At 39.4% G+C, this 13653-nt stretch overlaps 1 protein-coding gene across 1 annotated transcript; it reads right to left on the bottom strand.

The window, feature by feature from the left end:
* Window positions 1-1818: 1818 nt before the first annotated feature.
* Window positions 1819-13422, bottom strand: ripk4 (receptor-interacting serine-threonine kinase 4). The gene is made up of 8 exons (XM_077242225.1): window positions 13014-13422; window positions 8617-8908; window positions 7126-7274; window positions 6949-6998; window positions 5970-6128; window positions 5446-5558; window positions 4709-4952; window positions 1819-4266 (listed from the first exon to the last, which is right to left on the bottom strand). The coding sequence occupies exons 1-8, from the start codon at window positions 13193-13195 to the stop codon at window positions 2984-2986; spliced, it is 2472 nt and encodes an 823-aa protein (XP_077098340.1). The 5' UTR covers window positions 13196-13422; the 3' UTR covers window positions 1819-2983.
* Window positions 13423-13653: the final 231 nt, after the last annotated feature.

The following is a 13653-nucleotide window of genomic DNA, read 5'->3' as shown; positions in this document are numbered from 1 at the left end:
TAGTCAATGAGTAACTTTCCATGAGATCAACAGAGTACAACTGTGAGTATACGCTGCACATGTCTGACACCCGCTCATAAATCAGTGAATTCGTCTGCTTTCTGCAAGCCCTTGTTCTCCTACTGAGTGATGTTTGTACGTGTCCACGTGTGTATTCTTGCACGTTTGAGCCTGTCGCTGGCTTTAAAACACCATCATCCCTCAACCTGCCAAACGAGTCCCACCAGTTTTGATGAAAAGTGGAAGAGGATTCATATCGTGGATGGCCCGCCGTTGTCTTTTTAAGATAATGAGGTGGTGGAGGTGTGTGTCATACACTTATGAACAGTAAGGTATTGTTTTAACTTTGAAAAACATTTTCCATTTCCATACTATATTATGTCATTTTTAGGCATTAGATACATGCAGTCGGCATGGGCCTGCATTCAAATAAATGTCACAATCACTCCACACACTATGCTTTTTTGTCAACAAAATCTCTAAGAATCTGTGACAATAAAACTTTTTAAAACATTTATGGTTTGACTCAAAACAAAACAAAAAGATGCTGCTCATAAATTGGCTCAATTTCAGAGGTTTCCAGCCATTGCTATGCAGTTTAATTTTATTTTTATTAACTTTTCCGACAGGGATTTTAAAAATAGATTTAAAAAAAATTTGAAACTGATGTTGGTTTCTGACGTCAACCACAATACGTCTGTCCAACGTTGGAGATTAACATCAATCTGACATTTGATTCTGACATTAACCTGATTTTCATTTTCAACGTTGGGTTTGGTCTTCTAAAAGTCTAACATATTCATACCAAAAACCTAAAAACTTTAAATAGGGCACTATTTGAGGGAATACCCATTTGGGTGTCCGAAACCATTGTGGACGTTATTGAGTGCACTTTTGAAATTCAATCTCACTACTGGAACTGTGTTCTAGAAATAAATTTGATATTTGATATGAGGGTAGGTTGGCACATAGATTCAGAGGCATAAGGTACTGTATTACATACAACATTAATAAAACAATGCATTGACATTTACTTTTGATAGTTAAGTAGGCTACTTTTAAAAACGAGTACTTCTGTACTTTTACTTAAGTAAAAATCGATCTTTACAACTTTTACTTATAACGGAGTAATTTGACTAGTAGTATCTGTATTTTCACTCAAGAAAGGAAGTTGTGTACTTTGTCCACCAAACAGTTGATGATCCCCGCTGACTTCCATAGAATGAAAACAAAACAAAAAAAAACCCCACCATTTTCTGTACAGCATCATGGATAATGCAGTTTTTAACCAGGAATTCTAGGGTGGTCTTGGTGGTTACCAGGGTGTTGCTATGTTGTTGCTAATTTGTTCTTGGTGGTTTCTAGGGCGTTGCTAAGCAGCTGCTATGGTGTTCTGTGTGGTTACCTGGGTGTTACTAGCGGTTGCTAAAATGCTCCGGGTGGTTGCCAGCCCATTGCTATGTTGTTGCTAAGGTGTTCTTTGTGGTTGCCAGGTTGTTGTGCAGCTGCTTGGGTGTTCTGGGTTGTTGCCAGGGTCTTGCTATGCAAATGCTAGGGTGTTCTGTGTGGTTGCCAGGGTTTCTAGGGTTTTCTGTGTGGTTGCTGGGGTGTTCTAATTGGTTGCCGCTTGTCAGGTATTGCTAGGGTGTTATGGGTGGTTGCCAGTGTGTTGCTATGGTGCTGTTAGATGTTCTGGGTAATTGCTAAAGTTTATTTATTTTTACCCAAATTCTGACTGGGGAAAAAGAGTAAAGGTTAAACAGTAATAGTAATGGTTAAGTCTGACTAGGACTGAAATATGCAACAACAGACAACAGATACTTTACATACATGTGATGCACTTTAATTTTTCATCAAATATAAAAGTGTGCAAATATAAAACTGTGCAAACACTATGGATAACTGAGAAATACCTTTTTGTGTGTACAAAGGGGAAATGGCAAGGCAGCTTTATCAACTAGGCTTACTCCAGAAGTCAAGGTGAAACCTGCATGAGTTGTTGACATTGGATTACTGAGTTTGCCACTGAAGATTATTTATACAGATGCAAATGCAGATGCATGGATACTTAAAATAACAACAACAACAAAGAATCACAGAGTTCAACAGTAGTTTAAAGACCTAGCAATTAACAGGCTTTCTGTTCCAGACAGTGAAAGGTAATGACGGCTACACACACCCCCCCTCTCATAATGCAGGGCTCGGCGCAGTGGTTTTACAGAGTGATGAAAAGATAAAGTGGTCTCAGGAATGAGCCAGTGGCCTGAACATGAGGGTACATGGGATAGAGTCCTCCCCCCATACGGTCTACCCACACCTGTGATCCCCCTGAGGGCCCGTTCCCATGGTACGAGCCAAATGGGTCTATAAATGCACAGCTCTATTTGAGTGAACCATTTTAATTATATAATTGGCCGCACAACATTGCCATTTCTCTTTAAATTATAGCCAAGATTTGAACTTAAGTGCAAAATTAAGTTGATATATGATGAGCTTATTCTAATATGCTACAAAATAAATTTCTATGATACAATTTTGGGGTTGGAGAAAGCATTGGTCGCATTGCATCTATCACCACAGTACACTGGTAACAAGAAGAAAATGGTGAAATTAAAGACATACAACAAACACAGGAATAGATAAACAATGTCACGGAAATGACAGGAAGTCCAGAAGTACAATATCGAGGCTCTATTTACAGTAGCTATATATACATACAGAAAGCATTTCTAGTCACAAAATAACACTATTATTAAGGAGGAAAGTCAACAAGAGACCAAACCCTGGAGAAAATACCTGTCAATATTCCGATAACTGAGTAATTACAATATGTACATTAAATCCCAATGGATAACAAGAGTGCCTATTTTAGAGCATCTATCAGTCTTTATAAAGTAGGAGAGATAAAAAGAGGGAGAAAGTGTCTGGGAGCATATTGGCAAAATTTCCTGGAGTCCATGAGGCCAAAGCCCCAGTGGGACCCTCAACAAGGTGCCGATTCACACAACGAGTCTACGGGTATCATTGTGCCGTCAAAATTTTTGTGGCTGGTGAGTTTCAGAATAACCACTTTCCTCTCGAGTTTTGTCGGGGTGAGAGGATTCGGACTCTCTGGCTCTGATTCCGACGTGTAGTCAAACGAGCGCTCTCTGGCGAGCTGCGGAGACACCGGTGCTGCGTCGGCACCACGTTCCAGCAGGACGCAGATGGCATCTTTGTAGCCACCACGTACAGCCAGGTGAAGAGGAGTGAATCCAGTTCTGTCTTGAGCATTAGCGACGTCAGGGAAGCTCTGCAGAAGCTCTCGGAGGACCTCGCAGTGTCCGTTCTCGGCAGCCAGGTGACACGCCGTGCGAAGGCCATGGTTGGAGCTCTCCGGCTCAGCGCCCTCCGCCAGAAGCATTTTAACCGTCGGGAGGTGGCCTCTCTGGGATGCCAGGTGCAAAGCGGTGCAGCCGTTGGCCGTCCGGCCGTGAATATCTGCGCCGTGTTTCACAAGCAGTCTTGAAGTGCTGGTGTGGCCCGTTTCCGCGGCCACGTGAAGAGGACTGTGGAGGCCGTCGGAGGTCAGGTGCACGTTAGCGCCGAGCTCCACCAGGATCCGTGCCACACGGTACTGGCCTCTTTGAGACGCCAGATGGAGCGGAGTGCGCCCGTCCGATGTCTGACCATCAACATCGGCACCTGCCTGCTTCACCAGGAGCTTCACAATTCCCAAATGGCCTTTCCAGGCAGCCAGGTGTAGTGCTGTCCAGTCGTCTTTGCCTTTGACATGGACATCAGCACCACGACTTAGCAAAACCCTCACCACGTTCTCTTGTCCGTGGTGGCAGGCAATATGCGTCGGCGTGCGTCCCTGAGCGTCTATTTCGTTGATGGAAGCGGAACGGTCTAGGAGTAAACGTGTCAGAGCCTCATCGCCGTTCTGGGCTGCGAAGTGCAGAGGTGTGTACTGGTCCTCGTCCTTGGCGTTGACATTTGTCGTCTTGCGGCTCAAGAGAATCTCAGATACTCCCTTCAGACGCTTTTCGGCAGCCAGGTGGAGGGGCGTGGCTCCTTGAGTATTGGGCATATTAGGGTTGCAGTTGCTAAGCAGCAGAAACTTAACTGCTTCCTCATTGGCCAGACTCACGGCGAAGTGGAGCAGGTTGCTGCCACCCTCCAAGAGCAAGTCAACATCTTGTGGCTGGAGGATCTTCATCAGCTTAGCGATGTCCTCAGTGCGAATGGCTTCACAAAGCTTCTTCTTCTGTAACTCACTGGATTCTAAAGTAGTACATAAATGGAGAACAATAATGAGTGAAAACGATTTTTTTTAGGACATGATTTGGCATTTACAATTGTCAGATTCATCCATTTTTGTCTAAATCTCTTCAAATGGTTTCTGCTCAACATCTCTGATAATTAATAATATTTGCAAGAAACAAATAACTAAATGAAACAAACAAAAAACCCTAAACAATTCAAAACAGAAAACAACTCAGAACAAACAAAATAAAAACAAATTGAAGCAAAACTAAATAAAAAAACAAGTTGAAGCAAAAACAAAGAAAAGAAGAAAAACAAAAGCAAAACAATACAATTAACAAAATAAAACAAAAAGCAAAATAAAACAATAAAAAAACTTATAAAACAAAAGAAATCATAAAATAAAATGCTTTTATGTATACTGTACAAAAACATGAGTAGTAAGCTGCTTTTCTCTTACCATTCACAGCATTTTCCTTCTCAAAGGACAATGTAATAGAGCCTTGGGATGAGAAAGCTGAGTCCACAGAGGAGATGCCTGACAGTCTCTTGCTGGTGTTGTCTTTGCTCTCAAGGGACTCCTCTTTGACATCGCTAAAACTGCGTGAGAAGCCCGAGTCGATCTGAGACAGCAACTCAGAGAGGCTGCAGTCTTTCTCAGGTAACATGGCTGACTTTGGCCTCACAGGCTTTTGGTTGCTAGTCTGTATGTGAAGAAAAGTAACATAGATTGTTTGTAAGAGAAAATGAAATATGATATTTTCAGATTTGAGAAATAATGGAGGGAGCCACTCAGATCACACATGACTTTAGTCACTGACTGCAGATGTAAACATTTCCTTCAAAGACGTAGCATTTTGACAAATGCAGGACAGCATGTTCTTCCTAAAATAAACAGTTTTATACGCTCACCCACAAAATTACAAAAGGGTTCTGTTGAAGCAATGCAGTTTGGTGGCATTCCTTGACACTGATGAAAGACTGTCATGGTGAAACATTTGCACGATATACTTAGACTAAAACAAACAAATACCAAAGAGTTGCCTAATAACTGAGGGGCAGGAAGTCTAAACTACATTGCGGAGGTCAGTCTTAATGAATCATATGAACATAACTTGATGGAAGCACTGCTTTACGTCATGTACGGTATGACAGCGGAAGAAGATCAATCATGCATAGCGATCAATCTGATATTACCTGTTCGCTGGAGGCTGGGGCAGGGCAGGGGGAACATTCTGGTTCTGAAGAAATGGAAGCTCTGGACTCATCGTGCGGTTTGGTGCACAGATCCTCAGCTTCTGAAGTAATCTCTGGAGGAGAAAGTGAACCATGTTAGACACAAAGAAATATGCATATGCATTAACATATAAATATGCATACATAATCATATGATCACCACCAATTAAGACATGATCCTGGAACAACATCCCCATCTGAAAATGTAATCCTAACCAAATCCCTACTCCTAAACCCCAGTACAGAAAGGCGTCTGGGCTTGACAGAGCATATTTAAGAAAGTCTGGTATACCCATTAATAGAAAATGCTTCCTGAAATAACAAAACAAACTCATGCTTTAAAAGTTATAAATGTACTGCACAACATGAATGACAACGTTATCTTGTCGTCTGGCATATTCTATCATGTCACTGTTGCAATGCAACTCTGGTTCCTGAGACTCAGCATGTTTGTTACCGGTATGATGGAAGCGAGAGACACTCACCTTGAAAACTGGGTCTGGCTTCAGGAGAATGTACCCAGCACTTCTGCATTAGGGCCAGGAACCCTGAGCAGGCCTGAGGACGACTGCGGGGAACAACGCTGAGGTCTGGACGAACACCCTTCACCACCTTCACCATTATGTGCAGGATGTTATTGTCTCCTATGAAACAGACAGAGCAAATAATAACATCAGTATATTTGACAGACAACAGAATGCAGTTATATAGTTAATGTAGTTTAATTACAATACCTTAATTTAAATAAATAACACAAAGTCATTTCACCCCAAATATCAACAGGAAAAGAAAGTAGATTTTAGATTGCTAAAAAATTAAAAACTCATTCTCATCATTTTTTTTTGTAGCACATTTCCCTTCGTTTCTCATTTCTGTTACAGATCTGAAATGGTTTACTTTTGTTTTACTCATAATTCTCAATGCTGATAATTATCATAAATTAAAGGCAAAACATCAAATTCTACACTGATGTTTAAGTACTACAATTTAAATACTAATTTAATAATATAAATTATTTTAATGAAAATGGGGGATCAACAACATCCTGAAGATATTCTATTCATTAGACCAGGAAAAAAAAATCAACACTTTTAAAAAAGCAAACAGAGGCCGCTAATTTCATGTCCTGTTATTTCAACCTTCATTGTACAGTACATCAGGATATTGTATAGGTTCCTTTCGGACGGATTATCTGGCAGCCGACTGCTTCCATTCACTGGTGCCAAACACAACAGTTTTGCCTCTAATGACTCTTTTTTTCTGTTTCATTCTTTCATACTGAATTCTTGTAACTGCTAGTTAATAAAAAAAAATGTGTCATATATTTTTCTTCCCTTGTATCTGGAAATCCCAACCCTCACAAAGTTCCAGATTGAAATCAATACAACAAAAAAAATCCACATTTACAGGATCTGATGGCCCACATAATCAACTTCGAGAGACAGATTTTACTTCTCGTCTTACCTTGATATGGCTTCTTCTGTGTGAGAATTCCCCAGATAACAATCGAAAAACTGTGAAACAACATTGAATGTGTTAGTCAACATTTACATAAGCATGGAAAGGTGGTTTTGAAAAACAGAAGCTAATCTCATTTTTGAGTTTTAATTTACACAGTGGAAACAATCCAAACTGGCTGACCTGTACACATCGTGTTTAATGTCAGAGATTCTGTCTTTTTCTATAATCCTCTCTGGAGGGAGGTAAGCGATGGTGCCACAAAACCCATCACGGCTAATATCGTCATTCCTGGAAAAGCCGTTCCACCTTGCTAGGCCGAAGTCCGAAATCTAAAATGAAGACCAGAAAGAAAAGGGAAATGGTTAGGTCTTTAGATTTTATGTTTTAATGTTATCCCTAGATTAGGTTTTATTTAAGTGTTATTTACTGTGCTTTAAAAAAAAACATGTTTAGAGTCGCCTACAGGTGCGCTATTAGGCGGGGAAGCCATGATTTTTCTGTAAACGTGTGCACGCATATGTAGGTGTGTGTGTGCCAACCCTTCATTAACACTGCCTAGCTTTAGCTTGTTCAGACTGGTCCAGGATACATGTTTACATCCAGCCTTTTCAATCCGACATGACGATTCCCACCCATCCCTCGTGACACCTGCTTACTCATCCATGGGAAGGTTGGATATAAATGGGATAAAGCATGGGAAAGCTTTTCAACCCTCAGGGAATTTTCTGGAAAGGTATGCAGGGACCGTGAAAAGAAAATGATAGGCGTACCCTCCCCCCTCCTCGCTTACGAATTTTCCTGCATAGTTGATCTGACACGACAACAGAGATTAAAATTGCTGGTCTGTAGTCAGCGCTGGATTAAGATTACAATTCATCATGTTGACGGGGTGTTTTCATGAACCTGAAGCACATAATCTAGATATTTAAATCAGGATGTGTGTTATTGTGTTATTGCACTTTTCATCCGAACATCATGATCTTTCCTTTAAAATAATTTATAACAGGGTTTCCCTAAATGGGGCTCATGAGTTAATATAAATAAAAAATTAAAAAATAAAACAAACAATGTTTACCAGCATGTCATGTGACTATTCTATTAAACACCAAAGAACCGTGAACAATGGGTTGTAATAACAAATTACAATTCATTTTTAAAATTAAAATTAATTTTACAATTAATTTGGGTAATAAATTATTCACTTAAAATATCAGGGGGTACTTCAAGTAACTATTTTAGGTCAATGAATCCCTGCCTTAAAGGACACAAAAAAGACCATTGTAACAGTTTTTGTCCATATAATAAAAGTTAATGGGGTCCATAACAACATTGGAGATGTGAAGATGATTACTTTCAACATAAGGAGAAAGAGAGATAGAGGATTTTTTTCTTCTTTTGCATTTCCACAGAAGTAAGAAAGTCATACAGGTTTGGCACAACACGAGGGAGAACTATCCCTTGTGAGTGATAGGCAGGTAAAGCCCCAAATAACCTGTAGGTGTTTTTCAAAAGCAGAGCAGTGATGAATCACGCACACCGAAGCCTTGATGCAATGAATCAACTGTGATTGATTCCTTGGAAGGTCTAAAACATGAGCAGTTAAAGTCACCACTTCATTAGCAAAGGAGTCACGACGAGGTTCATGACCAGACGTGGCTCGCTCAGTCTCACCTTGATGTGGTAGTGCGCGTCCAGCAGGATGTTAGCGGGTTTAAGGTCAAGATGAAGTAGGGGCGGGTTCATGCAATGCAGGAAGTTCATCCCCACCGCCGTCTCATGGATGATACGGAAACGCAGCTCCCAGGGCAGCGGCTCGGAGGCCAGTAGAGTTTCCAGAGAGCCTGTCTCCATATATTCCATCACCAATCCCTGCGGGTCGCTGCAAATGCCGTACACGGGGAGGATGTAGCGGAACTTAGCCGCCTCCATCTTCTTGGCCTCCTCCAAGAGTTCGGCACGCTCCCTAAACAGCAAAAAAATTTCAATGTGTTAAAAAAGCTGTGGAATGTAAATAGCATTTATTTTGTAAGGAATGTCTTCACATGGGAGGGATAGAGCTGGATTTTAGTTGGAAAACTGGCAACACACACCCAATTAATTAAAAAGATCATAAAGAAATCACAGCAAGGCACTTTTAAAAGCAACAACAAGGGAAGGTACTAAAACCCGTTGGACCTGAGCACAATGACAAAGCTGACTCACTCATATTGTCCGGAAACGCATTATGGACAATGATGACACAATGTTTTTTTTTAGCTATTGGCTAAATTTCCATTATGAAAAAGCCAGCGCATCTGAAGCAGTTTTCAAGCGTCCACAAATAGCTTTACCGTTTTCCCACAATGCTGTTTACAGTAGGCTATATTTATCCGACATTATCTTTTAATTACATTCCAGTCTTTAACATTTACAGATATGGGGTTGTTTGAATGGCTCTCGTGTACTTTGTTCTTACAAAACTCCTTTTATTAGTAACAAGTCAGACAGAAGTCAGACATGTAGGTTTTATATTTTATAACTGGACTCACAAACGACATCTCAAAGTTGACCGTTTATCTTTGCAAACAGCACCAACACGTCTCTCAACCATGCAACTCAAGAAATCAAGCACAGATATTAAACAAAAAGTTTGCAACGTCTGTAAGTCAGCATTTTGCTTATCACTTTATTAGTTTACTACGGAGTCTTTTATTACTCATTTGACGTCAACGCTTAAGCCAAAGTGGTCATGTAGTTCTCTCCGACAATTTTAGCATTAAATAAATAAATAAATCATAAAATGTAATAAAAGAGTTGATGTTGAAGAAGTTTAGGAAGGGGAGGGAAAGCATAACTCCTAATGAATAAATAAATAAATTCAAATGTATAAAAATTAGTGCATTTATTTTTTAATACACTTAGTTCTGATATTTTCGACTGAAAGAAAACTAGCTGAGAGGCCAAAAGATATAACCAAACAAATAGGCTATACAAATAAATACAAATTATCGAAAAATAAATAATCAATAATTTAGTAAATAATTTATTTTTTATACACTTAGTGTCTATATAAAACTAGATCTAAGAATGCAGAGGGAAAGCAGAACACTAAACAAATATAACAAACCAATAAATAAACAAACTCAAAATTATTAAAAAATAAATAATCAATAAATAAGTAAATCATTTATTTTTAATAATTTTAGGCCTGGTTTCACAGACAGGGCTTAGATTAAGCCAGGATTAGGCCTTAGTTCAATTAGGACATTCAAGTAGCTTTTATAAACGCGCTTTAGAAAAAAAAATTCTTACTGGTGTGAATCTTGAGACAATGGCACTGACATATTATAAGATATAATATTCTGTTAAAAAAACTCAAACATGCATTTTATTCTGGGACTATAGGCTCAAGCCAGGGATTAGTGTTGATATAAGAATGCTGAGGGAAAGCATTGCTCTTAAAGTCTGGTAGAAAACAGTGGTGCGACTCCCACTGGGATGGACAAATGGGAGGTAAGGAGTGAGGAGATTACAGGGAGTGTGGAGGTAAACGTTTAAAACTACCCATTCTAATGCCCCGCGCTGTTCTGCCACCCTTTTCAGCTCAACAAAAGCCGTTCTTTTCTTAAAAAAAACAAAAAACGGATCCAGTTCAACCAGTTCTGCAACTCTGCTACAGCAGAGTCCTGACGGAGCACAGGAGGACAAAGCCTGCTTTTAAGTCCGTGCCCTATTTATGGGAAGGCAAATTAGAATTCTTCAGCCTCAGATCTCAGGTACTGATAAACTGCTGTGTTTAGGGTCACGAGGAACAGCATTCATTAGATTTCAATCAGATGCTTTTGTTTTTTTCCTCCTCAAGCTTGGTGATGCAAAAGTGACATCCACATGAAGAGACTGAAAGCAAGACACGCAAGAATCAAGCTGTATGTCGCAGTTGATGTGACCCTCATAACCAGGCCCGAAGAAATCGTTTAACATTAAGGACCTGTTGATGTTTCCCGTTGTCACACATCATTGTGCTACATATCAATAGTGCCTCTGATCTGATAAAGTACAATCAGAGCCTATTCTACATAAAGTCATAGGGCCCAGAGGAGTTGCATAACAATACATAGCCTGAACCGTGGGGGAAAAGACTTAATACATGCTCCTGTATTCACGCTCATCCAAGGCTATCGAAACATTTATGCACAAAGAAAATCACACCATATCATCACATGAAATTGTGTATCAAAGGTCACGCAGAAGTGCAATTCAAAAAGTGTAAACTAGAATAATTATCACAATTTTAAATGTAAATATTGGTGATTTCATGCAGACAGTTTCATAGACCACACACACTCGGGAACAAGCACGGAGTAACGGCCGAGCTCAGTATTTTGACTGAATAACTTGGGTTTATTTCTTGCAAAACCTTATATGCATCCGCAACAATTTTTATATATGGCACGTGTCTCATTGTATCATTATGTGATACTTTTGTATCCTTTTTGTAAAGTTTCAGCATGGTCTCCATTCACTGCCATTATATGGAGGAGCGCGTGCAGGACATTTCAAAAATGTTCCTTTTATGGTCCAAAAAGAGAGAAGGACATATGGCATTGGAACAACACCGGGGTCAGCAAAGGATGACTGAATTTTTATTTAAGGGTGAACTAGCACTTTAATATTGAATGTGCCTGCTTGTTTAATGAGTTGACTAGTGGCTCAAGATCTCAGCATTCCCAGGAGACTTACATAAACATCACAAGTCATTTAAAATTAATTTAACAAACTTCAAATATAAAGATCAATGAAGAAGACTGAAAAGGGGAAGACAGGTTCATGATGTTGTTAGTGGGAATATTAGGGTGAATTTTTTAAAATCACAAAGTCAATAAGTGCAGGCCCAATGTTCGTGATTATTTAATTGTTTTTAAATACACACACATATATAAATACACTAAGTATCCTAAAAAAACAAACACACAGTTTACACAAAAATATTAAGTAGCACCACTGTGATAATTCAACATTGATAATAATAATTAACAAAAATATCCAGCAGCGAATTATTATATTAGAATGATTTCTGAAGGATCGTGTGACACTGAAGGCTGGAGTAATGATGCTGTCATCATTACTGTAAAATATATTAAAATAGAAAACAGTTATTTTAAATTGCAATAATATATGCACGGTTACTGCTTTTACTGCTTTTTTGATTAAACAAATGCAGCCTTGGTGAACTTTAAATAAAATTACTTTTTAAAGGTAATATGAATAAATTAAGTAACTATCTTACAATAACAAAAATGTAAGGGATATCATATACCATAATTTACTGTATAATATAACCATAAGTAAAATGTTATGCGTGTGACTGGAACATCTGTGTGCATACCAAAGCTCTGGGTAAGATCTATGTAAGGAAGGTTACTGGGAAACAGAGCTCACGTACAGCCACTCCTTGTCAAGTCAGGACAGAGTTAAAGTGGAACATGGATGTAATGTAAATGTAAGTCCTTAGACAGAGTCTTGAGAGACATCCATATTGAGCATATTTGGTGAGACTGGGGGCATAATCATAACTCAAGGCAGTATATTAGAGGCAGTTTTTCCTTGACAACATGTTGCCGGACAGCGTCTTTTTGCATGCAAGCACAATGAATGTTCATTTGAACAGAATAGAGACTTAGTAATAGCCTAGAATTAATGAATATTAATGCTCACTAATTCACATTGGACAACAAGGAATTCTGTATTCTGGGATTCTGAATGCATTTCTGATTCAAAAGAAATAATAAACAAACCAACAAATATCAAATAGTATCAATACAAACTGACATGACAGCATATCTCCAGTATGGCATTCCCAAATTATGGATTTCACATCACAAAAACAAACTTCACTTGCCTTTCAGATGACTGTGGTTAACCAACACACACACACACACACACGCACGCACGCACGCACACACACACACACACACACGCACGCACGCACACACACACACACACACGAACGCACGCACGCACACACACTCTAAACACTCTTCTAAAGAAGTCTCAGTGTGTTGAAAGTGAAAATAAAAAAATGAACTCACTTGTCATCTGAATGAAGACTGGGAGGGCACTTGATCGCCAGCAATGTTTTCCACTGAATATGTCGTACTTTGTACACCTGTCCGAAGCCGCCGGAGCCAATCTTTTCCCAACTCCCAAACTCTGAGGCGTCAAAAGTTTTCAGAAGTCCCATAATCCCTGGGGAATTCTCTGGGACGTCCATTTTTCAAGTTGTTAAACAAGATCCTGTGCAATCTGGATTCTCTTTTTCACATAAAAAAAGGTTTTTGCCAAAGACAAACAGGTTGTGAACTGTTCCTTGTTTTTTTCCTGTTTGTACAGAATGCTTCTGTCTGGCCCTACCCCTGTGTTCAGGTAAGAGGAGGGAGGAGCCTAATGACATCATTTCCTAAACCAGGAACACACAGAGTGGCAAAGAGTCAATTGCCCAATCTAGTCTTATGACACATATGTCCATTTATATGCTAAAGGGCATTGGTGACACCCATAAAACACTGTTCAGCCACTTTTTCAACTTCACTACATCTAATACAGGCAGCACCAGAAGTTACACACATCTCAGATTTCTGCTCAGAAAGGCTGGGAATTGTATTCGACACGGTTATCCAAGCTTAAGGAATGCTGGTTATCACCCGACACCTTTATTACCTGAGATCACAA

The sequence above is a fragment of the Siphateles boraxobius genome, unplaced genomic scaffold, assembly GCF_051911475.1.
Source record: "Siphateles boraxobius isolate OS27281-9 unplaced genomic scaffold, OSU_SipBor_1 25, whole genome shotgun sequence".
In the NCBI taxonomy this organism is placed as follows: Eukaryota; Metazoa; Chordata; class Actinopteri; order Cypriniformes; family Leuciscidae; genus Siphateles; species Siphateles boraxobius.
This window is presented reverse-complemented; position numbering and strand designations above follow the sequence as displayed.

Bases quoted from the DNA above. Each gene is read 5' to 3' on its own strand.
- ripk4 (XM_077242225.1), bottom strand. From the start codon at position 13,195: ATGGACGTCCCAGAGAATTCCCCAGGGATTATGGGACTTCTGAAAACT. The intron at 6,129-6,948 runs GTAAGACGAGAA...TCTGTTTCATAG, and splicing joins ACAGAAGAAGCCATATCAAG to GAGACAATAACATCCTGCAC. The intron at 4,953-5,445 runs GTAATATCAGAT...CTTCACATACAG, and splicing joins CCCCAGCCTCCAGCGAACAG to ACTAGCAACCAAAAGCCTGT.